This window comes from Scomber japonicus, chromosome 12 (assembly GCF_027409825.1).
Source record: "Scomber japonicus isolate fScoJap1 chromosome 12, fScoJap1.pri, whole genome shotgun sequence".
NCBI lineage: Eukaryota > Metazoa > Chordata > Actinopteri > Scombriformes > Scombridae > Scomber > Scomber japonicus.
Window position 1 is genome coordinate 23773603 of NC_070589.1, and position 27921 is coordinate 23801523.

The following is a 27921-nucleotide window of genomic DNA, read 5'->3' on the forward strand; positions in this document are numbered from 1 at the left end:
GTATGTTAATCTAACATTGCTACATCAAATAGTGGACAAATTAAGTTGGGTGAAAGGTTACATGATTAGGTTAATAAACAATCTACATGTCCAGAGGAAATTATATGAAATTCATACATTTAAACAGCACAGGCATCAACATCACATAATGATATGTGACTTTAGGTGCTTGTTTGACATCACAGGAGTCAAAAGCAGTTTACTGTTTTCAAACTCTTCCAGCCGTAGCCACACATAATGGACAGTCAGGCCTCTTGGAGCCAGCTAGCCCATTAGCCTGGGCTAATGCATCCAGGACTCCCCGCCATGCGCTGCCCGTATCACTCCAGACTGGATCTGGTTTCACACAGAAGCCGCCACATCTTTTGGTGCTCGGGGCAACTCCAAAAAAATTACCTCTGAGAAACCGGACAGATCAGATTGATCATGAAGCAGTTGATGCTGGATAGGGAATATGGTTTTTGTCCTGCATACTAATCGGTTTGTGGTTGAGGTTGCCATGAAATTAAAGTCTAGCAGAGGATGTTAGGTAACTGGCAAAATAATACATATTTCTGGGTTAAAAGACAAATTGTTAAAGAGACACAGTTACAAGTGTAGAGAATATTGTACATGTACAATAACACATATCAGATTCTGGTGTCTCCTCAAAATGTAAAGTGGATATTGGCTCAATCAGAGGGTGAAATTGTTTTTGACCATGCCTGTGATCTTGGGTTTCACAGCTCTGCCTTGCTAAATGGACCGGGTGCATTAGGGGCCAGAGAGGAGCGTGCTGTAGAGTGCTCTTAAAAGGCGAGAGGAGAAAAACAACTCAAGATAGCCTCCCTGTTTTTTTTTTTTCAGCCCGCTGCCCTGCTGAAGAAGGACAGTGACACATACCAACCATGTATGGAAGCGCTGCGTATCAGGTTACAGCCGTCAAATCAAAACAATAGTCCTGATGGAGACAGGGCAGAATGTATATGGAGGGTATGGTGAGTGACATGAAGGCACCTCATGTGATGGAGGGTGAAAGTTTTCCATTTCCTCGGCTTTGTTACAGCTGAATATAATTTTTAGTTTTTGTTTTAATGGGCTATCGGACAAGTGCCACATACAGTAGGAAACAAAAAGTGAGTGCAGTGGTTTGTAATTTAGTAACCATCTTTTTCAGGTATCCAAGGGAGACAAAACAAAAAACTGGAAATAAGGGATAATATTCTTTTGGCATTTTTCTTACTGGCTGGGATCCTAACTTAGGCAACGTTTCTTCTCATTTGGTTAAAAAAGCATCTTCCTTACAAGTTAAAGGTGGTGTTATTCAGTGTTTTTTTATAGTCAATACATCCCTTGATGAAAAGACCAAAATCAACAATGTGTTTTTTCAGCACTTTTCAGCTCAGGTACTCTAAGTCCATTAGCTCCTACTGACGTGTAAATGTGTAAATCTTTAAAAATAGGTCAAGGATATATGTATATTGTTTTCAAGAAGACTGACTCATTTTAAGAGGCACTGGGCTTGTACTGGAGACTAAAGTCAGGATATTTCATGCTGTGATGCTTCAGTTTTTGTTTTAATCCATCTCATGTGAGTTGCTCAACTAAATGGAAGTGCCATACAAAATTGCTGGAATGCCCTTTTAAATTTTTAATATTGGCTATATGTGAAAAATGTGGTAATGTTCTGTTAAACTAATTTTATCAATAGTATCAAGAGTTGAATCTTTAGCATTTTAGTAAGAAAAAAACCCAACTCAAAACCAAAGAACAACACCTGCTGACATTTAATAACTTCATAGCCACCCAGAGAGTAGAGAGAGGCTGCTCAGTAGAGAAAATCTTTGGCTGCAGCCTGTCCTCCCTCCATGACGTCCACACCTCCAAGGCTAGGAAATGGGCCAGGGGCATCCTGGCCGACCCCTTGCACCCCATTCTACCACATATTCCAGTCCCTCCCCTCTGGAAGGAGATACCTGACAAATAAAACCATCAGACACGAGAATACTTTTTCACCTGCGTCATAAAACTCATGAACTCCTGAGCCAAACTCCCCCATCATCATAACAGTGCCTATGTTTTTTGTTAGATTTCTTTACAGAATATAAATGTCTTTGCATGTTTTGAAAGCTGTGCCAAGGCAAACTCGTTGAATTTTTTATACTTGGCAAATAAATGATTGTTGAATCCTTGAATCCTAAATTTCAGCTTGTGTCTCCCTCTCATTCGGGTACTAAAATTTTCTCTCACTTCCACTATAGGAAGGGTGACTCATCACACTGAAGCAGATATGCCAATAGTGCACACTACCAGCAGGGTGTGTAAATTCCACACCTGTCCCATCATCCTATCTCCCTCCCCTCCTCTCTCACCCCTCCTCCCCCTTTTGTGCCTTCTCTCTTTTCACACATGCTCCCCCCCTTGTTCACCCACACCTCATACTGAACAGCTTGAGGAGCGGAAAGCAGCGCTGTCTTGTTAAGAACATGCAATAGAAAACAGAGAAATCGGGTTTAACGGCTCTGAAGGCCTCTCTCTCATCTCATCCTCTTTAAGGTAAGTTGAGATTCACATTTCTCTACAGGCAATTTTGTGACTAGATGCGTGAAGATTTGTTTATTAGCTCTTTGGTCAACAGAGGAGGAATGGGATGCATCAAACATGTAATCCATAGAATGTGTTGAAATTATTCACTAATCCATTAATTAAAGCATCTTTCTTATTAAGCCAATTTAGCTGAATATGGCGCTGCCGAAATGCTTGTGTAGACTGTTTTTAGACTGTGCCGCCCTTACCTCCGGTTCTCCTATTTTCATGTCTTCCTCTATCCCCCTCTTCCACCCACTTTTTCTCATAACAGCGTCATCTCTGAAGTGTTTTTCTTGGTTCACCTTTTCTACAGGGGGTCCATTCACCTAAGCAAGACAACAACAAGGCTGAAGAAGTTGAATAAAGTCATGTAAGACAATGAGCACAGACTTCTTTTGTTATGTTGTTGTTGTTGTTATTTACTCCCAAGAGGATCATCTCACATCTTCTCCACAGGAGAGGAGGTGGCGGGATGACAAAGGCTGCAGCTGCCTTTTCTTCTCCTGAAGCAGGGTGAAAAATGACATAATGGCTGTCGAGCTCAGGTAACTTCATTTGGACACCGATACCCTTGAAACTTATCCAACTCTTGGGTTGTGTTTACAAGATTTGTGCCGCTGAGAGAGTGTGAAATCCAAGTCGTTCTGAATAAACAGTCTGTGACGGTGACTTATTTGGGTGACAAGTAAATTACAGAGTGCTCTCATAAATACTGTTACCACCTTGTCATATTCTCGTTAATGTACTGTTAATTAACCAGAGCAAGTTAGAGGAGGGAATAAACAATCACTGCACTCAAAATCTGTCATTTCAATTAGCAAAAATAGTCACAGTGATAAGTGAACTGCATCGAGACAGAATTTGTGCCTGTATGCGTGTAACGATTTTATATGAAGCTCCAGATGGAGGCAGCATGAACGTGAGAGTAAGTTGTTTTCCACTGAACGGTGATGTCATGACACCACTGTTTGGGCGGACTAACAGTTTAATCTGAAAACTGAGCCTTTGTCCTGAGGCTCAGACAAACTATCTGAGTACAAACGTCGATGGTAGAAACTTCTCCACAGCTGTGGTGGGAAAAAAACACTCCCTGACTGAAAGCTGATATCTGCATTTAAGGTTTATAAAACACTGTGTCGTTATGAAATTTAAATGCAGTTCACTAAACCTTTCAACGCTGAGCTGCTCAAATCTGGGCCTGCATCTTTAGTAATTATATTTGAGGGTTGATGTGAGGCAATTTAGTCTTTTTTATCCTGTTTTTCAAGGCTTTCTAACTGGCAGGTCATGAAAAGAGCAATGCAGTTATTGCATTTGAAAGTAATGAATTGTGGTCTAATATGTTGCCTGCCCTCACCACCCGCCGCACATTCTTCATTCATTTAGGTGGTCAGTATATCATATTAAACTAGTTCAGTGTATTTTTATAAGCAAATCACCCCTATTATCTGAATCCTTTATATCAAATCACGGCAGTTGACCTGGATTTCTCATTTTTGGATACATGGCAGCATGAGGCAGCGATTTAAGTAGCAGTAGAAATTATAATTTTGCATGACAGGAATGAGCATAATTGTAGCATCGTTTCAATCTGTGATCTCCATTAAGAAAAATTTATGATTTTATGAATTGTAGATTTTTTTCTCTCATTCAGAAATAGATGCAAAGTTCAGATTTCACCAAGATGTCCATCATGCAAGCGTCACTCTCCATGTGACTTTTCTGAAGATGCAGAACTTAGCTCATTAGTGAGCATTGAGCCAAACAGGAATTGTTCACAGTGGCTAAGTTCAGCATCTGACATGAAAGAAGCTAGCTCCTGCATACCTGTGAGCCCCGACGTACCCGAACAGAGAGGCGTGAGGAGAAGATGCACAGGATGAAAAAAACCAGGACACCTGTACTGTAAAGCGAAGAGGAATGCTGTAAATGTCTTAGCATGTCCAGACACAGTATTCAGCTTATCTTGATTTATGGGGGGGTTGTGAAGAAGAAGAAAGGGCAACAATGGATGGCAGATGGGCTAGTCAGTGTGATTTGTGAACCACAGCACTAATATTCCTCTTTGATATGAGTTCATTTCCCACAATATATATATGTCTGTTTTGGAAAAGATTATCTCCTGTAGCTGCATCATTTCTAAAATGAAGATTATCTCACTGTACAAAAGCATTAGCAGTGTATTAACAATGGGATCACTGTGCCTTGCAGAGTTTAATATAGAACCACAAGCTGTTACATTTTCTGCTTTCAATCATTTCAGGATTGTCGTAACATGGCATTTGTCAGGTTGTGTACTCCTGTGCCTACTGAACTGGATTCAGTGTGTCTTTGCAGAACTGGCTCAGTCCAGCAGGAACAAGAGTGACACCCGATGTGACACCATCAACATTAAACAAGACTGTCACCACTGTCCCCATTAAAATGATCAGAATTAACACACCAGACATGACCACAGACATGTTTATAGCACTCAGCAGCAAGGATTTTGTCAGGAATGATGAATTTGCGATTTGGACACAAAGAAATGATGTGTGTGTGCTTCTTTCTTCTGTATCTGTGTTTGTGTGTGTGTGTGTGTGTGTGTGTGTATGTGTGCGCGCGCGTCCTAATTTGTCTCCCTGTGTGCCTGAATCTGGCTTCCTCTGCAGGTAGTCATTATCAACAGCAACTGATTTGTGCTGAGTAACACTTTACGTTGCTTCACTTCATTCCTCACTTCATAATAAGCTGTCAGTGTGTCTGCAAGCTTCTCCGCCAAATTGGGATACACCAGCTCAACACCTCTGCAGTCATTACGTACCTGAATGGAAAGGCAGTGCACTAGCATAAGAAAAAATGATCATCATAAGATATGTTATTGATTTTGGATGTCCGCAGTTATCAGGTGCCATTAGGTTTTCACCTTGGGCCTTCTTCCTGTGGACTCATGTATTAGAAAATCTGCACATGTGCAAGCCACCTATGTAAGCGCATACTTTAGTAGTTATCTGTGGTGTCTAACGAAATACATGTTGAGAAAGCCCAAAATGCACTGTGGAAATTTTATTTAATCCTTATGTGGGTAAATGCATTAAAACTGTGGAGTTCACATCAATTTCTATTCTGTTAATTGCACTATAGATGTCATCCTTATCTTTCCGCCTTTCTGATTTAAATATCTTGTAAGGAAGATCAGTCTTGTTAAGGAGGATTAAAGAACTAAAGTTCTTAATAAACCTTTTTTGACACGTCACATATAGCACAAAAGCACCGGCGTAAATAATAAAATGAATGATGGCCAAGTTCAATTATCTGCTTCAGTGTCAGTCTTGCTATTGTGCTGGCTGAGACAGTGTCACACTCTAATAAAGAGAGCCGTCATTGATGTGATTACTAATTAATCTGTTTTTTTTTTTAGATTATTCAAAATATCTTCCATTAAAAAAGTTCTGCAGTCAACATCAGATGCCACTCCCCATGTGCTTTTATGTGGTGTCATTTACTTCAGCTTACTTTAGTTTATTTGTACCATTTTTAATAGCATGGGTTGATTGACAATATAGTTAAAGGATTGGTTCACAATATTTCTAATGCAATGAAAGAGGGTTTCCTCGCTGTAATCATTCTTCCTGTTTTTACTGGCTATAAAAACATCACCTTCAAAATGTGCTTTCAGTGTAAGTGATAGGGGCCAAAATCCACAGTGTGTCCACACAGTCATTTTGTGCAAAAATATTTTTAATAGTTGATCTGAAGCTTATATGAGGCTTCAGCAGTCTGAGTTAGTCACATAAAGTGGATATCTGCCATATTTACAGTCTTTTTAGCACCAAATTCCCTATTTGTGTTTCCCTTTTGAGCTGCAGTGGAAGTATATTATCAATAGAAACAACTGTTATCTACATTTTGTGGACTTTAGCCCCCATCACTTACATTGTAAGTGCATTATGAAGTGATCTTCTAATGCTTAGTATGGAAACAAGGAATAATTATGGCAAGAACTTATTTCAAACTTCAATATCATTGTTCATGTAGGTGTCTGTCTGTTGTTTTAAGACAGACTTTAAAAAATGTGAACCTGTCCTTTAACAATAAGAGAGAGGGGGAATATCATTTATGCAGGAGAGATAAAAACAGCAGCAGGAAGTGACCCAGTGATTCAAGATGAACGTCTTTAGATATAAACTTAATGATTAACTGATGATAGAACTGAACTTCCTGAGGTTTTTTCCCCATTAAAGTAGTTTACAAGGATAGACGATGTCATATGCTGCACAGATTGAGAACATAGTTGTGGCAAATGTGAGATTTTGAACTGTATCACAAAACTGACTTAACAGACTGCAGGTTATGCACCACTCTAAGTTGTAAAAATATAATTATTTGCATAATGCTGCAGCTTCACCTCGCAGGCAAATTTCAGCTTTTATCATTTCACTATTAACCACTTAAAGCACGCTGTTCCTTCTACGGGACAGGACGGATGTTAGGAGGTAGCCACAAGTTCTTCTGGATGTTTTAAACACCAACCCTTAAACATATATATTCATGCCGTACATCGTTGGAAAGCTGAGATTGTCCTGATTCATTCAAGACCACTCACGACTTATATGGTTGCTCACAGCCGTAATAGTATTAGCGATTAGCTCGGCTAGCCCCTGAGCTAAGTAAGAAAAGCTATAATGCCTACATACCTTCAAAGTCTTCCCTTTATCCACAACGATCATCTTATGACTCAGGACTTTCTGTACAGCTCGCCAAATATCCATTCTTGTGAAATATGAAATCCGTTTCCATAAAACCAGACTACTTTCCTCAATATGTCCATGTATTTAGTCCAACACGTAACGTAATAACACAAATAACAAACCATATGCGGTCCGTTTACGTCATTTCCTGACCTGCGCGTCCATCTCAGAGTACACGTGACTAGATGTTTACGACCGTGAGCCTCTTCTGCTTCTGACGACACCACACACAAGCCAATCGGTGTTTAGGATTAGGCAGTACATGTCTCCAAAGCCAATGAGGACATGTGACCGACAGCAATGACGACATGGATTGACAGCTGTTCTAGCCTATGGAAATATTCGGTGAAATGAAGTTGATAACCTTTTAGCCAATAGTCAAAGGTTTCCAACGGTGTATGACACTAAGCTATTAGTTTGGCTGTCCATAAACAAACTCCAAGCGTAACCGGCGTGCGCCCTGTGCGTAAAAGAGTTGAACCATATATCATTACGCACTCGGCATTTTGGTACACGGTTGGTTCTTCTTCGACTTAACATATGACTTATACCAAAATAAACAGATAGATAGATAGATAGATAGATAGATAGATAGATATGGCCAAACAAAAAAATATGGTTATATGTAATAATGATAATAATAATAATAATAATAATAATAATAATAATAATAATAATAATATGGCGTCAGCTTTCATTAGAGACCAAGATTTTGATTGTAGGCAAAGGGGATGTGAAGTTATAGGTGTTTGATTGTGGTTATACAGCTTTGGTAACCAAGTGTCCATTTGGAGTCTCCAAAAAGGACCTGAGGAAAACGCATGGACATACCTGTTGAAAAATAATTCTGAAAAATTCATCTTTTGGTCTTTTGACTCCAAATTTGGACTGCATGATGCCAAGACATGTGGCTGTGGCCTCATTGTGTCTATATCCTGCTGAGAGGTCCCTGAATGTCTGTACACATGTCATTGTAAAGGCAAACCTATGGGTGAGTAAACAACCCCACCATTGTAACCTCTGCCAAAAACAGGGGCGTGTGTTAAGTGGTTAAATTGAATAAATGTCAGTCTCAACAACACGATATGCTCCACAAAGACACTAACATTTACTGCAGATTTGTGTTGATTTGCATTATATTGCTCAGGTGCTGCTTTTATTGTATCCATCACATGTATCAACTGAATATGTCAAGGAAAGAGAAAGCATGGAAATCAATCTGGAAGCATGTAAGTATACTGCTACAAGCACACTTTTAGTGCCTGTTAGGTGTTGGCCATTATAATTTCTATAATAATCCAACCTGATTATCAAGATTATTTACTTTTAGCATTATAAAGATTTTCTATTACGTGAAGCTTAGGCAGCTACAAGCCACAGACATTTTAAAATAACCTTATATGACACCCTCTTAAACCCTCCAACTTAACCAACCCGCCAGTTCTTGGCTGCTGCTTTTACAATGAGAAGGTTTGAGGCCAAAATGTTAATTAAAATTGTCAGAATGATTTGGAGCGTCTGGACCACTGCAGAACATTTCTTGTACAAGGAGACAGTGGCTTTCGGTTCAAACTACCTCAAAGGATGAGTTCACAATTTTTCAAGTTTGTCTTAAAAACAACAGTCAGGTGCCCAAATGAACACTGAAACAGGTCTTTCTTTCCATGATCATTCCTCCTGTTCATACCGACCATTAAAAGATCCCTTCATAATGCACTTACAATGTAAATTCATGGTCCTCCATCTAAGCAAAAATGTTTTTAAAAGTTTATCTGAAGCTCATATGAAACATCAGTCATCCAAATTAGTCAAATTAAGTATATTTCAACATCATAGTCTTTTTGGTGCTGATGTCCCTTTTTTTGTTACTATGCTTCCACTGCAGCTCAACAGGAAATACAAAGAGGGAATTTGATAAATAAAATAATAATTATTACTATTATTAATTTACATCAATGTCTTTCTTGAGTGTCTGCAAATAATAAATCTGTGAAGTATTTTAAAAAGAAATCACTGCAACTCTGCATCACTGTTAAGTGAGAAAAACTCTTTGCCAACAAATATCTCCAACAAATGTGGACCACTATGATAAGACAGAGAGTTGACTTATGATGTCTGGTTGGGAAAAATTAATGGATTGCCTCTTTTTATTCTGAATTTGCCGTGAAAATTAAGTGCTTTTTTTTCAATCTTTATTGAGAAAACATTCAAATATAAAAACAGTGCAGACATGTATTCAACACTTAATTAATATGAAATTATGATAAATAACGTATATTATTCTTTAAAGAGCTCACTGAACAGCTCACAGTTGCTGTATAGTTTCTACAGTGTAAAAAAGCATTAGCAGTGTATTAACAATGGGATCACTGTGCCTTGCAGAGTTTAATATAGAACCAAAGTTTGCTAAATTTTCTGCTTTCAATCATTTCAGGATTGTGGTAACATGGCGTTTGTCAGGTTGTGTACTCCTGTGCCTACTGAACTGGATTCAGTGTGTCTTTGCAGAACTGGCTCAGTCCAGCAGGAACAAGAGTGACACCCGATGTGACACCATCAACATTAACAAGGCTGTCACCACTGTCCCCATTAAAATGATCAGAATTAACACACCAGACATGACCACAGACATGTTTATAGCACTCAGCAGCAAGGATTTTGTCAGGAGTGATGAATTTGCGATTTGGACACAAAGAAATGATGTGTGTGTGTTTCTTTTGTCTGTATCTGTGTTTTTCTGCATGTACAGTATGTGTGTGGTCTGTCATAGGCTACATTTGGGGACAAATTTCAGACTTAGGAACAATGAAATTGAGGATAGTTGTTTCAATTGGGGACAAAAGCTATATCTATGTGTGATTAGGGTTAGGGTGAGTCTCCAGGAAGTGAATGCAGGTGTATGTAATGTCCCCAAAAGTGACAATGATCTGATAGCTGTGTGTTTGTGTGTGTGTGCATGTCTTTCCATTTTCCATCTTTGAGAGACCTAATTTCAGTTGAAAACCAGCGCTGTGAGAATATTTAGGCTGGTCCTCACAACTCCAAAGGCCAATTTGAGGGGTAAGATTTTGTTTTAAGGTTAAGGTTAGAATTGGGTTTAGGTTCAGTTTAGGAAAAGGGTTGAGTTTAAGCATTTAGTTGTTATGGTTAAGGTTAAGGTTAGAGGCTAGGGAAGGCATTATGTCATTGAGTGTCCTCACAAGAATATAAAGACAAATGTATGTGTGTTTGAAAGTGTGTTCTAATTTGTCTTCCTGTGTGGGTGAATCTGGCGCCTCTGCAAGCAGTGGTTATCAGCAGGAGCTGATTTGTGCTGAATAACACTTCAGCCTCACTTCATTCAGTTCACAGTTTGACAGTTGTACTACGTTTTGTAGTGTTTATAAGTTTGATAGTCTCAATACATTTTTTTAATTTGCACATATATCCTGTGAACTTGGGAGTAACATTTGCTTATATGCATTTGAAGAGGAGTGACAAATGAAAGGAAAGGTGTTAGGTCACCACATGCTGCCAGAAAAAGCTTCAGTGCACCTTGGCATCTACAGTCTCTGAACTCTACAGGAGGGATGAACACCATTCTTCCAAAAGATGTTCCCTCATTTGGTGTTTTGATGATGGTGGCAGAGAGCGATGTCTAACACGTCAGTCCAAAATCTCCCATAGGTGTTAATTTGGGTTGTGATCTGGTGACTGTGAAGGTCAGGAAATATGATTCACATCATTTTCATACTCATCAAACCTTGTGCCTTATGGATGGGCAAAAAATAGAAAGAGCATCAATAGAAAGAATAAAGAACAATAAATAATAAATACACAAGCAATAAAAAGACAATAGTAGTAAAACATGTAGTAAAAAAAAGTAACAAAACATGTAGTAAAAAAAAAAAAATTATTATATACAATATTAATATTGGTGCTGAACGATGATTTCGGACATACTAAGTGTCTGACAGTGACCATAATAAATAAATAATAAATAAAAATCAACATCAAGACACAAAAAAAAACCCAAAAAAACCCCACACACATTGAGGTCCCCTTTTTTGCTCAAGGGCCCCTGGTCACTTACCCAGATTTCCCATATGGTAGATCCGGCCATGCATACACTAATTCTTGATAGTGTTTCTTACACCTATGATATAGTTTTACTGTGTCCCCGCAAGGAGGTTCCTGTAATAAATTAATTGTCCACTAGGGGGCGCCCCTACTTCACAACTCACCTGTAATAATGAATTAGATCCATTAAACTTCTCTTATATATTCTTCCTCGATAATGTGAAAGTGTCACCTCCCTTCTCTCACACTATCACTTTCTCTCTCTCTCGCTTACGCATTTTCTGTGCACTTTTTTCTCCTATTGGAGGAAGGAAAACGGGTGACATCTTTCAGGTCAGTGAAGGGAAAACCACTTATTTTCACCTCGTCGACGGGTGTGTGTCTGTGTGTGTGTTTGTGTGTGTGTGTGTGGAGAAATCTAGGAAGTAACATTGGCCAAACTTCTCGACCAGGACGACGGGAAGGCGATAATCCTCATTTTCTCAAAGACACTGTGATTTTTAGGAGCTATAACGTCGCTGAGCTGCTGGGAAAAGTAATTTTACGTCGTTTAAAACTGCGCGTAAACACCTTTTTACCTTTTTTGGGTGGGTGGAACCGCAGGTGAAGAAAGTTTTTTTTTTTTTAGTAAAGGAGTAAGTTACATTAACGCTACTTAGCCGGAGTTTCAGCAGGCTTTCCAATATGAAATGAGTGGTTTCCCTCGAAAGGTAAGGCTTATGTTTAGTGTCTGACGCTTGTTACTGTTTGACATGTATCACCTGGGCTGGTGTATATGTCAAACCTTTTTGTTAAGGTTAAAGGAAATATGGATATTTGTTGACACAGTTTTTGACTTGTTGATAGAGAGACCTGCAGCTTGGGTTTTTATGCCAGAAAAAGACGGTATTTTTATTGTAAAGACTGTTTTACATGTCTCACTCTTTATTTGTACTTTTAACTTAGTTTCTGCTTTATTTTTACCATTATAAAGTGGTGTTTGGTGTCATTACTTGTAGTGTGGATGCTGGCACTGAGTTATGCTGAAGCCTGCCTCTGTGTATCAGGATGAGCACTACAGATGGAGAGGCCCGTGTTGTCCAGATCTACCCCAGGCTATCCCAGGACACGGTTACCTACTGTCCCCTGCAGGTCAACGCTGTGGACACGGCGAGGACGGTCATCCACAATGCTGTGGTCACTTTGGGGCTGGACTCCAGCCTGACTTACTGCCTGCTTGAGGTCAGGAAGAGCGGTGGAGAGGAGTGGATGCTGGAAGATGAGGACTGCCCTTTGGAGCGAGTCTTGCTGTGGCCCAAAGGAGCCCAGAAGTGGCACCCGGAGAACCATGGGTACTACTTTATCCTGCAGCAGAAGCAGGCAAAGCACACCAGCACAGAGGAGTATGATGATCTCTGCAACCTACCCGCTGTAACTGAGGACAGCATTCTGGACGCTTTACGTGAACGCTTCCACAAGCGCAAAATCTACACATACGCCAGCAACATCCTCGTCGCCATCAATCCCAATAAGTTCCTTCCTGTTTACTACAACCCTAAGTACATCAAGATGTACGAGAACCAGCTACTGGGCAAACTGAGCCCTCACATATTTGCCATAGCAGATGTGGCCTTCAGAGCCATGCTGATCAGGCATGTTAACCAGTGTATTGTGATATCTGGTGAGAGCGGCTCAGGGAAGACTGAAAGCAGCAGTTATCTCATCCACTGCCTTACTGCACTCAGTCAGAAGACGTACTCCAGTGGGCTCGAACGGACCATCCTCGGGGCCAGCCCAGTGCTAGAGGTAGGTCACTGTGACATCAAGCCGGCCACCTGCTGAACCACCAAAAAGTCTCGCACCCTCAACATTTGGGTCAAATGTCAAATATACAAAATAGTTTCAAACTTCTTAAATCTAAAGATAAAACTTAGTCAATCCACAGGAAACAATTTTGATAAGTAATTCTTTATCAAACAAAAATGACACTAAAGTTTCTGGTTGCAGGTTCAAACATTTGAGGATTTACTTATAAATATAGTAGCAAATTGAATTAGAGCTTGAACTAGACCCTATCCCAATTTCCTAAAGACTATAACCATTATACTTCTTTTTTGCCTGCCAAGATACTGAGTTTATCATCACAGAGGACCACCAAGAGCAGCAAGTCCTCACAAATGAGAAGCTGAAACCAGTGAACGTTTGGCATTTTAGCTGGAAAAATAATGTAAATGATTAATCGATTATAAAAATTGTAGTTTAAGCTTCTCAAATTGGAGGATTATATTTTGTGGTTTATGACTGTTGATTGGAGGGGAAAAAGCAAACTGAAGAGCCTATCTTGACACCTCTCAGTCTAAGATATATGATAAATGAATGTATTTCCAGTTGTAAACTTCCCCTAACGTTCCTATCTTTCATGATAGAAGTAACTTGCATACTAGTAAACATGAGTAAAAGCCAAAGTTAAAAAAAACACAAAAAAAACAACCCAAATGACGCTGATGTTCGTATTTTCAATTTGAGTGATGAATTCAACCCCTCAGTAAATTTAAATAGTGATAAACTTGCCGCAGTCCTCAAGATTGAGCCATCCTGACTTCACAGAATTATGGTGAGTTAAGATTCATGTGGGCGGTTTTTTTTTGTGCTTATTTTGTGGCTCTTTATCAGGGTGCAGAGTCTAAATGAAACTGCACACATTAAATGCCCACTCCTTTCATTTCCTTTTTTTTTTAGATGAGTTAACAGAACACAAAGTGACAAATAAAGAAACCACCCTCTTAAAAAAGGAAACGTATATCAGTGCCATGTGTTTATTGCATTTCCTGTAATAAACACAACACTGTAATCAACCATAACCTCATGTAACCACTCTTGAGAAAATACAATGAGCCTAAAAGACCATAAACATTGAAATAAGACTTTTAAAGATCAGTAATATATCATATCAGTGTTTGTTAGTTTGTTTTTTAAATACAACAAGCTCATTTCCAGTCAGAAAGCATCAAAGAGCAATACAGTATCTATTAGCTGAGGATTCACACTTTTTGTAACCTGTTAAATTCAGTTTCACTCTCATACATTTTCGATTAAAGGGACTCTTTGTTTGGTTATCACATTAGTTTGTGCTACACTACAGTGGTACTGTCAATGAGTAACAAGCAACATGATTGGCCACATTTCCCTGCCTCTATGTCTGCTTTCTGTTTTAGCTGTTTATCAAATTAAACCATGTGTTTGTACTTGAATGTTAAATGATGTGAAACTTTTTTTGGAGGGGAAATTCCCATCCTATTGGAACTTAGTCTTCTATGAAAAATATACCTATTATTTTTTTTTCTTAAGACCTTATTTTTAGTGTTCAAAGCCTGAGGAACAACATTAGCTGGGTTTCACATCATTCAAAATTCAATATTAGGAAACAAAAATAACTTTCTATTAACACAGGTACAGTTTGCAGCTACAGCAGGTGTGTCGGTTATACTTAAATCATTTTCAGAGTAACATACAAGTATATACTTTTATCTGTCCTTCAATAGACCAACTAACCTTTTAAACAAAGGATCTTGGCCTACTTTGTCACTGATCACACACAAACAGTCCTGAGAGGCCGGCCTTTCATTAGACAGTGACTAAATATGGATTCCTCCTCTCTCTGAACAAGTCCAACAAGTTTCTCCCTGAAATAAGCAACAGCTCAAGTATTTTTCCTGTTACTGATCTTGCTGATATTTTCTCGCATTCCTCTCCAAACAGGCGGTGAAAAAGGCAGAGATTTAGCTTGAGAAGTGACATTTGGTGTGTTGTATTGGTGTCTTTTTATTAAACAGGGAACAAGCTGACTGAAGATGTCACAACAGTTAGCCTCACAAGTGTTTACACCAGAGTTGAATATTAATGCAGGCCACGTCACAACCTGTTGATCTATTGACAGCTTCCTACTGTTACCTTATGGTAATCTGTTGTTTGGGGTTTTTATGGTGCTGCAGCTACTTTGCAAAGTTTTGGGGTTTCCTTTGTAGACATGAGTCAGACCCTGAGATACTAGTTCCTTTTATAATCTGGAATAAAAAAAACTTCTCTTTTCTCTTTGTAACTGCCTGCAGATTTTTATCTTGCTGGTGCAATAAACTGACTGACTCAGTGGTTAGAAGTGAAGAAATCAAAGAATATTGTTAGTTTAGGAAAATGTGTTCAGTCTCAGCTAGCAGGTGATTGCACCTTGCTTACATTCAGCATGGTGGCCACCTGAATGACTGCGTTGGCTGCAGTGAGATTATTGTCTCGGGTGTTGGTGATCAGGAAGCACTGAGCTCCACATGGGGAATGTGCTGGGCGTTGTCTTTGAGGGAACACCAGAGAGAGAAAAGAGAAGAAGAAGCAGGAACGTGTCAGAACAGGCTCAGCCAGGTCTGCTGAGAAACCTGCACAATGAAGAATAAATCCCCTCCTTTCCCTCCAAAGCCCAACTCCTATTCTTATAAATGCACATTTTCATTCCCTGTTCCCCCCGTTTTCCTTTTTTTTTAGCTGTGTTTCAATTCACAGATGATCAAATACGTCTGCATTTCAATACACATTTTTCTCACATTTCCCACATTCAGGAATATTTAGGGCACAAATTATGTTTCCTGTGCAGACTTCACTATCCCATAATCCATTGTGAATCAGTCAGTTGTGGCTCAGACAATTCTGTGCAATTCACAAAGTCAGGAAATATCAAATGTTCAGATAATTTCAGTGGTCACTCAACACTGGGAAATGTATTATATGAATTACAGCAGCGTTCCCCAAGCTGTGAGTGGAGTCCCTCCAAAACTCTCAGGGGTTTGAGACAATGTATAGAATCGGAAAGCAAGTGCAAAAAAAGCATGAAATTTAAAAAGATTCCTTAAGCATTTCATATTTTGTCTTGCTTAAGGTCCCTAAAAGTATTTAAAATGAAAATCCCTCTTTGCGTGACCAGTGATGGGTCAGATCAGACGTTGCTTTGCCACAAACTTTGGGAACCAACAAACTAGATGAACGAGTCAAGGCAGGATGTAAATAATTGTCCAAGGTGACATTTTTTAAATAACTTGTTATATCCAACAAACAGTCCAAACCCCCCAACACAGAGAACAAGAACACATCCTCATATTCACGAAGCTGGAAACTGAAACTGCTGATAAGTCCTCAGTTATCAAAACTATTGACGTTTAGATTGGTACATTCTTTGCCAACTGTTGCTTTGTTTATCAAAGTAAATGTCACAGCTTGTTCTGTCACCTCTGGTATCGTTACGTTTGTCCCAGTTTATCTCTGGTTATCACTTTGCTGGCAGTTTTTTAAGGATGAGTTTCTGATGATCAAGTTGGAGGGTTTTTTTTAACTTTATGAGCAGTTTGCAAAGTCTGCCTAAATCCATTATTAGTTTTGGTGTCTGTGAGGGAGGAAGAGTAAGTTATTCCTATCTTACACATCCAGCCCCTAACACCTGTTTCTATCTCTCTCTCAAAATACCTTCTTCACTTTCTTTTTTTCTACACACGCTTTTGAAACTTTATTTCCTGAGTATCCAACTTTTGCTTCGTATGGTTGAAGATGAAAGCCATGTATATCTGAAAAAAAATGTCTCTTTGTATTTACAGAGGTGCACAGAGCAGAAACATTCCAGCGTTTCAATGCTTTACCTTCCAGCCTATGATCAGTACAGTATGCAGGTCTGGTACGCTGTCTACATAGGCATTGCTTTGGCCTGTTAAGACACGACCTTCAGCATAGCTCACACAGGAATGAAAAAGATGCTCCAGATGCTGATTTACGCTCAGTCTGATTGTTTTTTTCCCCTTTTTTCAAGGATAAGGTTTAAATTTGGGAAGTAGAAGCTGATACAGAATCAGCAGCAGCTAATGTTTGATCATAATCTTGTATGTGTCATTTTACCCGATGACTTTATCTGGGTGGAGTCTGTTTTTCTTAGTAGGTTAACCTTAGATACTGTCCTTAGTTTGTTTTTAGAATTACAAACTCCTACCTGAGCTGCTATAATCAATTATTCTATTAGTGTATTTTTGATGATTAGTTAATGAAAACAATAAAAAACAAATGTCAGCCTTTACAATGTTTTTCAGAACGACATGTCAAAAGTTGTAGCTCATCTGAACAACAGTTTGAAAACTAAAATTATTCAATTTACAAAGATATGAAACAAAAGAAGAGCTGAAAATTATGTTTTTAGCTGATAAATGACTCAAAATGGTTAATCAGTTATTAAAATACTTCACAGTAGTTGTCTTTTTTTCATTAAACCAATCTCTTAAAAAAAAATGTATAGCTCCTTCCCTGCAGTGGGTACATTTCCTGTTTTTGAATTAAGTAGAGCAGCTGTAGTAGTTTTGTGGAAGTATTGCTTTTCACTTGATACTGCGGTACCTCGAGTGCCAGTCAGAGGAAAAGCAAAAGAAAACTTCAGTGTGTTTATTTAGCAGCCATGTTGTCAAATGAACAAAAGGCAACATGATGGAGCTTTTATTTTCAGTACGTGTGGCCGTTGAGCCATGTGCATAACTAACATGAGTCTCCTGGTTTAACTGCATTACTGATTAAAACAATGAGAATAAGCTGCAGTCACCGGAGTAAGCCAGGAGGAGGTGGAATCATAATGCTCAAGTCATGATTATGTCAGTAATAATTCGAAACATGTAAAAAAAATAAATAAATAAAAACATCATTACTAGATTATACTTTAAAATCTAAGCATTTATGCTGTGTGTTTTATTTTTACAATGGATCAAATGACTACATGTAAACCCGCTGCACACTAACAGTAAAACAAAGTTCTAGCTGGTGAACTTAGTGGAGCATTCAGCAACTAAAAAGCGAGATTTTTTCCTCAGGAGATGAGTGAGACCAAAACAGAGTAAGAAGAGACTGAATATTGGTCAGGCGGAAATAAACATAGCACCAAATGAATGATAACGTTGCTCCATGTCTGGTGGAAGTGTGAGTAGACGACCAACACAAGAAACTGCGTTCACTCAAATTGGACGAATAAATCCGTCAACGCTGCTTTAGTATCTTCACATTATTTAAAATCGGCGAGATAGCATCTTTTATGTGTTCATGTGGTCTCATTTGTCTTATGCTGAGTCATTATCAGATTTTGTTGCAGAGTAAAAGCATGAGAGGGACTGTGCGTCTACTTGATGGACGTCATCCTCACTGTTACATAAGTTTGCTAACAGAACAATTTCCTGCCATCCACAAACCGAAGTGATTTATCGAATAGCTGCTCTGTGCTATAAATATTTACAATGTTTTAGTCTGGGTGCCAATGCCTGTGAGAAACATGCCCGACAAATTTGGCTGTTTATTTTAGTGAATACTAATGTTCCTGTGTTTTAACAGGCCTTTGGCAACGCAAAGACTGCAAAGAATGATAACTCCAGTCGCTTTGGGAAGTTCATCCAGCTCAACTACCTGGAGAGTGGTGTGATAAGAGGGTGAGCCATCAGGTTTTGTTTTGTTTCTTTCTTCAAACTTTCTTGTGTCTAGAAAGTTTTAAGGATGAGTCACAATATTTGTCAGTCTTCAAATAATAGTCAGATGCCCAAATGAACATATAAAGAGGGTTTTCTCATCATAGTCTTTCCTCTTGTTCATACTGGCCATTAGAAGATCCCTTTTATTATGAGCTGAAAATGTAAGTGATGGGACCAAAATCCACAAGCCTCCTTCTGTGCAAGTAGTTATAAGCAAAATGCTTCCACCAAAGCACAACAGGAAAACTATATCTGATAAAACACAAAGAGGGAATTTGATGCTAAAAAGACTATCCACTTGATATGATTAACTGCTGAAGCCTGATGTAAACTTTTAAATGCATTTCTGCACAAAATAACTGCACAACCCCATCACTTACATGAAAAATTGTGAACCTGTCCTGGGAGGCTCTTGGAGCACCGTTAACAGCATTTAACAGAGGTTTCTTTGGTTTATTTTGGTTGAAATATTTGTGTTGTTTAAAGGGGACTTGTTATGTTTTACCTTATTTTCAGTCATATATATAATGTCCCAATATTGGATGTTTAAATTAAACATGGCCAAAGTGTCAAATAATGATGTATGTGGAAGTAATCTCTGTGAGGAAAAGGGACTGGCTTCAGACTGCTCTGAACGCTCAGTTTCTAAAAGTTTTTTTCTACTGTTAGGCAGAGCTGACATCAGCTCATGATGGATTCCTTTATATGGTCATCTACTCCACGCATAGTTCACTCCTCCACTCCTGTAATGTTATGGCATTTTTCCACTGTTGTGAGGGTAGTCCCACTTAGCCACGACTTGAGTTGAGTTGGCACAGTGTGAATATTTTTCTGTTACATAGCAGGGCAAATTAAAATAAATTGTTTCCTTGTTGGAAGTATGTTGGTCATCAGTATCTCTTCATCAATCACCACTGTGGCTGCTTCTGCTTGTATTATTAGTCCCTGCATTATTTCTAACTGATGTGCTGAAAAAATAGCTCCAAATACGCCCATATGTTATTGAGTTGACTGGTTTATAGCTATGCTAACAAAGCTCTGCTCATTCAGTGAGGAACACATTTAATTTCCTTTAAATTATTCATAATAAAAATCTCATTATTTAGAATTATTTAAATGATGAGTTTGTATTGGCACTAACCTTCAGAAAGGTGACCAATCAGAACAAAGTGGACTTATTGGGAGTTTTTTTAAAGAAACAGGAGACTGCCTGTTAGACACAGAGGCTGAACTCAGGGGCTGCATAAAGGGCCAGTATAAGATAAAAAAGATGTTTTCTGAACAGTGAATCATCATCATAAAGAGCTGGAAATTAGCATAATATGTCCCCTTTTAACAGCTTGTTATTCTTCCTTGTTGTATGTTGTTATGTGGGGAAAATACACTAAAACTTTTTAGGTTTTGTTGACATTCTTTTCTTGTGTTTGTCAATAGGGCCGTTATCGAAAAGTACCTACTTGAAAAGTGCCGGCTGGTTTCCAGAGATAAAAACGAAAGGTAGGAGAGAAGCAGAATCAGATGGCATCTTGAAATCTTCATAAAATCTTTCCAGGAAATTGTTAGATTTTGTGTTTAACCTATATGTACTCATGTGGGAATAGGATTTGTAATCATTTACATTTTATTACTTAAATAGTCATTTGTACCTAAACCCTGTCCTGTAGCTCAAGCCAGTTAATATTCGGGAGTGTCAATGTTACCGATTCACCTTCACAGCTCCCTGTGCAGTGAAATGTTGAGTAAATAACACAGCTGAGATGTCACTTGTGTGAGCTCTGATTGGCAGTGTCGACACTCTGTGACCTCTGACCCTCAGGAACTATCACGTGTTCTACTATCTGCTGGTGGGAGCGTCCAAAGAAGAGCGGGAGGAGTTTCATCTATTACAGCCACAAGATTTTCGCTACCTCAAGAAGGTACCTTTGATCCATACACTTTACAGGGGCAATATAGGAGGTGGAGTGCAGGGGTTAGTCATGATCATTCTTTTAATGTTATCAAAAGGCGGAAATCCGTGGTAGATGTTTTATAGAAGCAGATGTTTTACCTGTTAATGACGCATTGTAGTGAAACACAGTCACATAAAAATGTAAAAGTGCACTTAGACTCTCTTCCTTTTCCCACTTTTAAATCATTTTAATATGTTGAGAATTTAAGACAATGTTCACGTCTAACACATGTAACCATTTCAGCATTTCCTGTTTCCTTTTAATGTCATACCTTTTGAAAATGCTTTTCATGTTTGTGTGTAACAATGCAACATCCACCAACCACCAACAGTCATCGCTGTCGCTCACCAGTTCATTACTCATGTAACATAGTTTCAGTGAATCTTATGTCTACAAGTCGGTTTTCCCCATCCTCAAACAATTTCTTTCTTTCCGTATCTGATCATTCTACAGGAAGACTTCCTCTTAGATGATGAGGAGAAACTTGGGCAGGAGTACAATAGGCTCCATCAAGCCATGGAGATGGTTGGCTTCCTGGCCTCCACCAAGAAACAGTATGTATGATTTTATTAATGAACAACAGAAAGGCTGCAGGCCTGCGTCAAACCAACTTACACCTACGTTTTTTGGGGGGGGGGTTTTTGCAAACTGCAATAGAAGACAAAATGGACCACTGTAACTTTCTATCTCAATACAATGTAAAAAAGGTAACTTGGAAAATGTGCTTCAGATTGATTAATATTCTTAGTTAAATTTCAGCCCCAGACATTAAGGATTTGTCATTAAGGACACAGCTGTGAATGCTACGTTTTAAACAGCCTCAGGAAAATTTCCTCTCATTTTTTTTTTATCCAGGAGGGCGAAAAAAGCTTCTAATTACAGAAAATATTTGCTACAAACGACCCACTCTACTTCTCAGTATTACCAGTGTTTACAATGACATTGTCCAGCTCTCAGTACCTGTAAGTGTATGTACTTAAAACCTGTGGAAGTAGGTGAGGTAGTGTGTAATTTAACTGAACACTGTCGAAGAGTTTCTGCTTTTTATACTGGTGTCAGTAGCAGGTCACAGCTTGTCAAGTCAAGCAGGCGAAAAATGCAGCTTTCATGTCAGTAAGCGCCTTACAGCCTCGGGACACAGCGTACACATAAAAGTGCTAGTAGCATAGTTTGTAACCTGTTCAGGTTGGTTCCCTCAGTGAATAACTCCACTGAGGCCTGTTACTGTTTATATTTATCCACAGAGCACTTTACAGTGATGAATCGTTCTCTTTACTCATTACATGCCAGCAGGGAGAAGGACACACAGTCATTCTGCCAAGCATTTTCAAACATTTTCAGCTTTTATACTGTAACTCCTAGTGGAAATTTGAATAATGTAATAAAGTAACAGAGTAACAAAGTCTAAATAATAAAGTACAGAAACCAACCAAGGAATACTGATAAGCTTTGCTGACCCCCTACTAGATCAGAAAGATCAGAGACTATTAAGATTCTCCTTACGCTCCAGCTGCAGTTCCAAGGTCCCAGCTTTGGAGGATGTCTTCCTGCTGAGCATCTTTCACTTTATGAACACTGTTCAGTTGTTTTAGGGCAGTTGCAGATCATCTGCCCTGTGTGACAAACTTTTTGACCAGTGGTATTCTACCCTCAAGGCATTCCATATACTCATTATCCCAGTCAGATGGCACCAAAGGGTTGGGAGGTTTTATGTGTTACTTCAACAATGCTATCTGAGATCTTTCAAATCAGCCAATCTTTCTCCCTCCAGGATTCAAACTCTGTTACATGATCACATAATGGTATCATAATAACTTCACCTTATCAACAAGAGCCCTAAGTGTCATCTCTGCAATATTATATTGCAATAACCCTTTCAAATTACAATACCATTACAATCCTTACAAACACGTACTTAAACTTTCTTATCATCCAATCATTTTCCCATCTTATCTCTCAATGTTCGGACTGAGGCATGATGACTTCACTCACTTTGAGGAAACCCCAAATTTTTAAGCCATTTAAGCAAAAACTATATGTCTGTGCTGCCATATTTTTCTTACATGACTTTTGCAGGGCACTGAACTTTATTTTGGCGACTATTATTAGCACCCATGGCAAACCTCTCACAATCAAATATATATTTTTCCCAACTATAATAATCCTGCAACATCACCAGCTTTTTGAAAACCTAAAAATAAATAACAGGAAACCAAAGTAAAATTAAAACTTAACACTCAGGATTAGACATAAGAGTACTAGTGATAAGATTAAACTTTTGGACATTTCTTTTTCACTCAGAATTATTTTAAGAATTCCTAAATTCAAAATAATTTGGACACTGTGATGAAACAGGCAAGAAGTATCCAATTAAAGTTAGCCAAAACATCTAATGTGAACTTCGTAGTTTCTACTTCACACATACAACAAAATGTTCCAGAAATCAAATACACATGCCCAAGATGTTATCTCTAATAATATGACAATAATAATAGTCTATAATGCGTGTGTATTGTATAATGTGTGTGCACATCTAATATATAACTACATCTAATCTTTAGGCCCACATTTGAACTAGTTTGTCAATACCAACAGAACTTAAATGACTCTGGGACCGAACCAGCCAATACCACACAGGAATGATATGCGCTGGCTGCCTATAGTTATCAAACGCATACTATGGAGCAAAGATTCATAACCCCGTACTCACTTATCAAAGTAGGTGGAGCGCTGTTGTCTGACACCCGTGCCTAACGTCAGGCGGGTCTTTCTGCAGAACCCCACCCACGGTTAACCTTCAATTGAGACCCAGGTGTCAGTCAGTAAGCGTCCATCCTGCCGACAACGCCAAATGTAGTAGAACTATTTTACTAGAAGTTTCTCTGAAGAATCACAGACGACGGAGTGATTAATCTTTCTCTTTACTCATTACGTGCCAGCATGGAGAAGGACACACAGTCGTTCTGCCAAGCATCAAGCAGTTTCAGTTTTACACTGTAGCTCCTAGTGGAAATTTGAATAAGAGAGAGCAAAAATGTAATAAAGTAACACAGTAACAAAGTCATAAATTAATAAAGTACAGAAACCAACCAAGAAATGATGATAACCGTTACTGACCACCTACATCAGAAATGGTCAGTTCTACTACCAGGTGTCTGAGGCTTAGGCGTTGAGTCGTTAAGGCACACACAACACAAACAATCCCTCACACTTTGTATTTACTTTATAAATGGTGTTTTTCTCTTGGAAAAATAGTTGCGTCACACATTCCCAAACAAACAATCCCATTCCCTAGAATGCGGGAAAATGAAACCCTAGAGCTTCAGGGTGGCCAGATTAGTGAACTTACTTGTACAGCTTGTGTTCCACCTTGTCGAAGGTAGAAAAACATCATCTTAATATCAACTGCTATTAGTTTGTACTGGATGTGTTTGCTTGAAGTGAACACTGATATACATCAGCACACCTGCTCTATGTTTAGACTACCAGACCAGTTGTCTAATACCAACTGAGTTTCAACTCAACCACAGGCTGTCACTGACATACTGTTACAAGTATCTTGGCTGAATTAAAAGGAGATGTTAATGAGATGCCAGGAGATACAAATGTAAGCGTATATGTGTGAGAAGAAATGTCACTCATTGACAAATAAGTGACACAGGGTTTAATTTAAGTCTAAATTGAAGGACAAACAGTAATCTAAATATGAAAAATCTACTTTGTTGTTGACATGGATTTTGGGACCTAAACTTGTCACAGAATATAGTTTAGTAAAACTCCCCAATGCAAAACTAAATCTGCAGAATATGTAGAAATTCAATAAATTCATCCAGGCAGAAATAAATGGGGGTTTGTTGTTTTGTTGTCTCTGCCAAAATCTATGACTCTCCTGAAGCTACCTAACAGATCAAATTACTTATGCACAAAATCAGTCAGATATATCAAAAAAAAATCATGTCATTAAAATGTTTAATGGAGAAGGTGAGGTGGCCTAGTTTGACATTTAGAGCTGCAGTCAGCTGTTCATATTATCTGTAATCTAATAAAGGATCTCTGTTATGGCTGCCAGATGTTTTATACCACCTAAAAGCCTCTTTGTGTTTGCTGTGTGTGTGTGTGTGTCTGTGTGTGTGTCTGTGTGTCTGTGTGTATGTGTGTCTGTGTGTGTGTGTGTGTGTGTGTGTGTGTGTGTGTGTAGCATATTTTCGGTCCTGTCTGCCATCTTGCACCTGGGAAATGTGACGTACACTCAGACAGAGGACACTGAAGTCCTGGAGGTTGGACCTGCTGAAGTCTTGTCCACATTGTCTGACCTGCTCAAGGTACAATCCTCAATTGAAACACTTGATTATGTGTACTACCTGACATCCTACACACTGCTAAACCATCGTGTTAATTCAATGATCTCAGTTTTCCAGTTGATTTTGTCGGTGTTCTGTCATTTCATCAAAACCTTTGAAGTTGGGATTTGTACTTAATCCCAACTACAGGCATGAACTGACTGCAATTTGAAAAAAGTCTGACTAAGTAGGCCACTCAGAGTTAAACTGCGTCATCGGTGCACCTAAAATAGCTCTCCGTATTAAAAAAAACAACAAACATGTTTCAGCCTGTTCTGTTTGTTAGATTTGTGTGCAGGTAAAATTTGTGATAGAGTTTTGAAGAATTGTTATGAGTGTTTCTGTTCTTTCCAGGTAAAAAAGGAGCTACTGGTGAAGGCTTTGACCAAGAAGAGAGTGCTGACTTCCAAAGACGCAGTAGTCTCACAGTACACACTACAAGAGGTAAAAAGTTTTTACTTATTTAAGTTAAGTTTGAATAGAGTTTTAGATTTCCCCCTGAAATTCAACTGTCAGTGTGCCCCCAGCAATTGTTTAATTGTCAAATTCTATTTTTCTTAATCCTAATTAAATGTTAAACTGTTTCATTTAAGAGAAAAAAAGTCAGTCAGGTTATCGTCACTTTTTTCATTATAGTGAAATATTTTATTTGTTCTGTTTGATGTTTCTGTGTATTTAGGCTGCTACCATGCGGGACTCCATGGCAAAGTCCTTGTACAGTGCTCTGTTTGACTGGATCATCCTTCACATCAACCACGCTCTACTTAATAGACGAGACATGGAGGAGTCTGTTTCTGTAAGTCACATGATGCAATTAAGGGTTGCACTGCTTTAAAAAAAAGAGTAAAAAGATCTCAAAGTCTGTAAAATGACCCACTGGGAACAAAATAATTCAAATGTAACAAATTATCAACCATTCAGTGGTAAAATGTCCGAGGACACACATCTAAAGTCATATTACAGTTACATCATCACTTTTTCAACACACTGCTTTTTCTGTGGTGGCCCATTGCCGTTTTTGTTTTTAGTGTTTGTCCATCGGCGTTTTGGACATGTTTGGATTTGAGAACCTCCAGGCAAACAGTTTTGAACAGCTGTGCATCAACTACACCAATGAGAAACTGCAGCATTACATCAACCAGCACATCTTTAAGATTAAGCAAGTGGGTGTATTATTTTTCACTACTTCAATTTTTCATTCCAGTCATTGTTATTAGTATTGAGTCTTTATTTGGTCTCAACATGCCTATCACTTTTTTTTATCAAGTGTTGTGTTGCCTTTGTTGCCTGTGATGTTATCAGGTTGATTTACATGTATTTTACCTGATTATTGTCACTTAAATGTGTTCCAGGAAGATTATGTGGCAGAGGGAATCACCTGGCAAAACATCAGCTACACTGATAACACTGGCTGCATTCAGCTGATCAGTGAGAAAACAGTCGGACTCTTTGACCTGCTGGATGAGGAGAGCAAGTAGGTGAACTTTTCTTGTAACGTGGACGATGTTAATGCTGGGATTAGACATTTCATGGTAATATTATACAAGTCAAAAAAAGTCCTGAGTCTCAGGGTGTAATATTTCAGGGCTTCTAATGTAGCCATTGGATATCTGGGCCAAGACTTCCTCTTCCATGTCCTATTCATTGTTTAAAGTCAAATTAAGAACTTGAGACCCAAAAAAATGGAGTTGGAGCTGATGTTGTGACATCTGCAACTGAATTGTAGCCATTTTACAGTCAGTTGACATTTTGAAACAAAACAAACCTCGGCACTTCTAGTAGGTGTTTTAGGACATTTCCACCAATTCGTTCCACCTACTTTACTCCCTACACAGACCGTTTACCTGCATGCAACCAAATCATGTTGTAGAAATCACCGAACCTAAGCCAGAATGCTACCAGTCCCAAAATCGTTTCCATTGCCTAGAGAGTCTGCATTCATATTCAGATATCTTTTTATACAGATTAGTGACAAGTTAGTCAGTCTAGCAAAGAGAAATACTTCTTTTTGATGAACAAGAAATGCCCAAACATTACAGTTTATGCAGTGTCAGCGGATCAGTAACCATAAGAATCAGGTGTTCATTTGGTTCAGGTAATATGCTAAAAAAGAATCTAAGAGTCTGCCGTGGAATTTTTATCTGTTATGCTGAAATGACTTGTATAAGCAAAACTGCATGAATGATCATTTCTTAAGATAATGTATAACAAAACCTGTTTCTATAAAAAAAATGTTGGTCTTATATACTTTCTCAACCATCTTACGTTGAAATTAATATTCTGTCCTCCTTTCTGTGTATCTTCAGACTCCCTCAGGCGACAGATGAAACCCTGTTGGACAAGTTGAAACAGCAGCATCAGGACAACCTCTTCTTTGTACCCACGACAGACAGGAAGCCAACATTTGTTGTTCGGCATTTTGCTGGGAAAGTTGAATATCACATCAAGGTGAAGTTATATTCTCACACTGCAAACATCCCTGCTGTGCAAAGTAAATTATAATTTCCCTATATACATTTACAGTTTAATCATTCATCTTGACCACGGTAACATAGACTGGGACTACAGTAACCTTGTGAGATAAGCCAGTTTGGGAAAAACCTGGAAAATCTGTGTTGCCTAAGTAAATGATTAATGCAGCTCCCCCATCTATGACGACTGTGGTTGTACTGTGAAGTTTATATTTGTGAATACGTGCAACGAGTGTGGAGTGTTGCAGATTCCCCCTTTCTGTATATGGTGCAGGAATGAAAGGGTGCAGTATATGAAA

The 27921-nt window shown here is 38.7% G+C and overlaps 1 protein-coding gene across 1 annotated transcript in view; it reads left to right on the forward strand.

Annotated features, from left to right (window-relative positions):
• Nucleotides 1–11603: 11603 nt before the first annotated feature.
• Nucleotides 11604–27921, forward strand: part of LOC128368893 (unconventional myosin-IXb-like) — a 30486-nt gene continuing 14168 nt past the window's right edge. Inside the window, exons 1-12 of the mRNA XM_053329799.1 lie at nucleotides 11604–12067; nucleotides 12404–13142; nucleotides 18729–18823; nucleotides 20297–20359; nucleotides 20679–20778; nucleotides 21265–21365; nucleotides 25010–25133; nucleotides 25506–25595; nucleotides 25831–25947; nucleotides 26180–26314; nucleotides 26504–26625; nucleotides 27458–27599. Coding sequence (XP_053185774.1) covers nucleotides 12405–13142; nucleotides 18729–18823; nucleotides 20297–20359; nucleotides 20679–20778; nucleotides 21265–21365; nucleotides 25010–25133; nucleotides 25506–25595; nucleotides 25831–25947; nucleotides 26180–26314; nucleotides 26504–26625; nucleotides 27458–27599 — 1827 coding nt within the window. The 5' untranslated portion in view covers nucleotides 11604–12067; nucleotide 12404. The remainder of the gene's footprint in view (nucleotides 12068–12403; nucleotides 13143–18728; nucleotides 18824–20296; nucleotides 20360–20678; nucleotides 20779–21264; nucleotides 21366–25009; nucleotides 25134–25505; nucleotides 25596–25830; nucleotides 25948–26179; nucleotides 26315–26503; nucleotides 26626–27457; nucleotides 27600–27921) is intronic.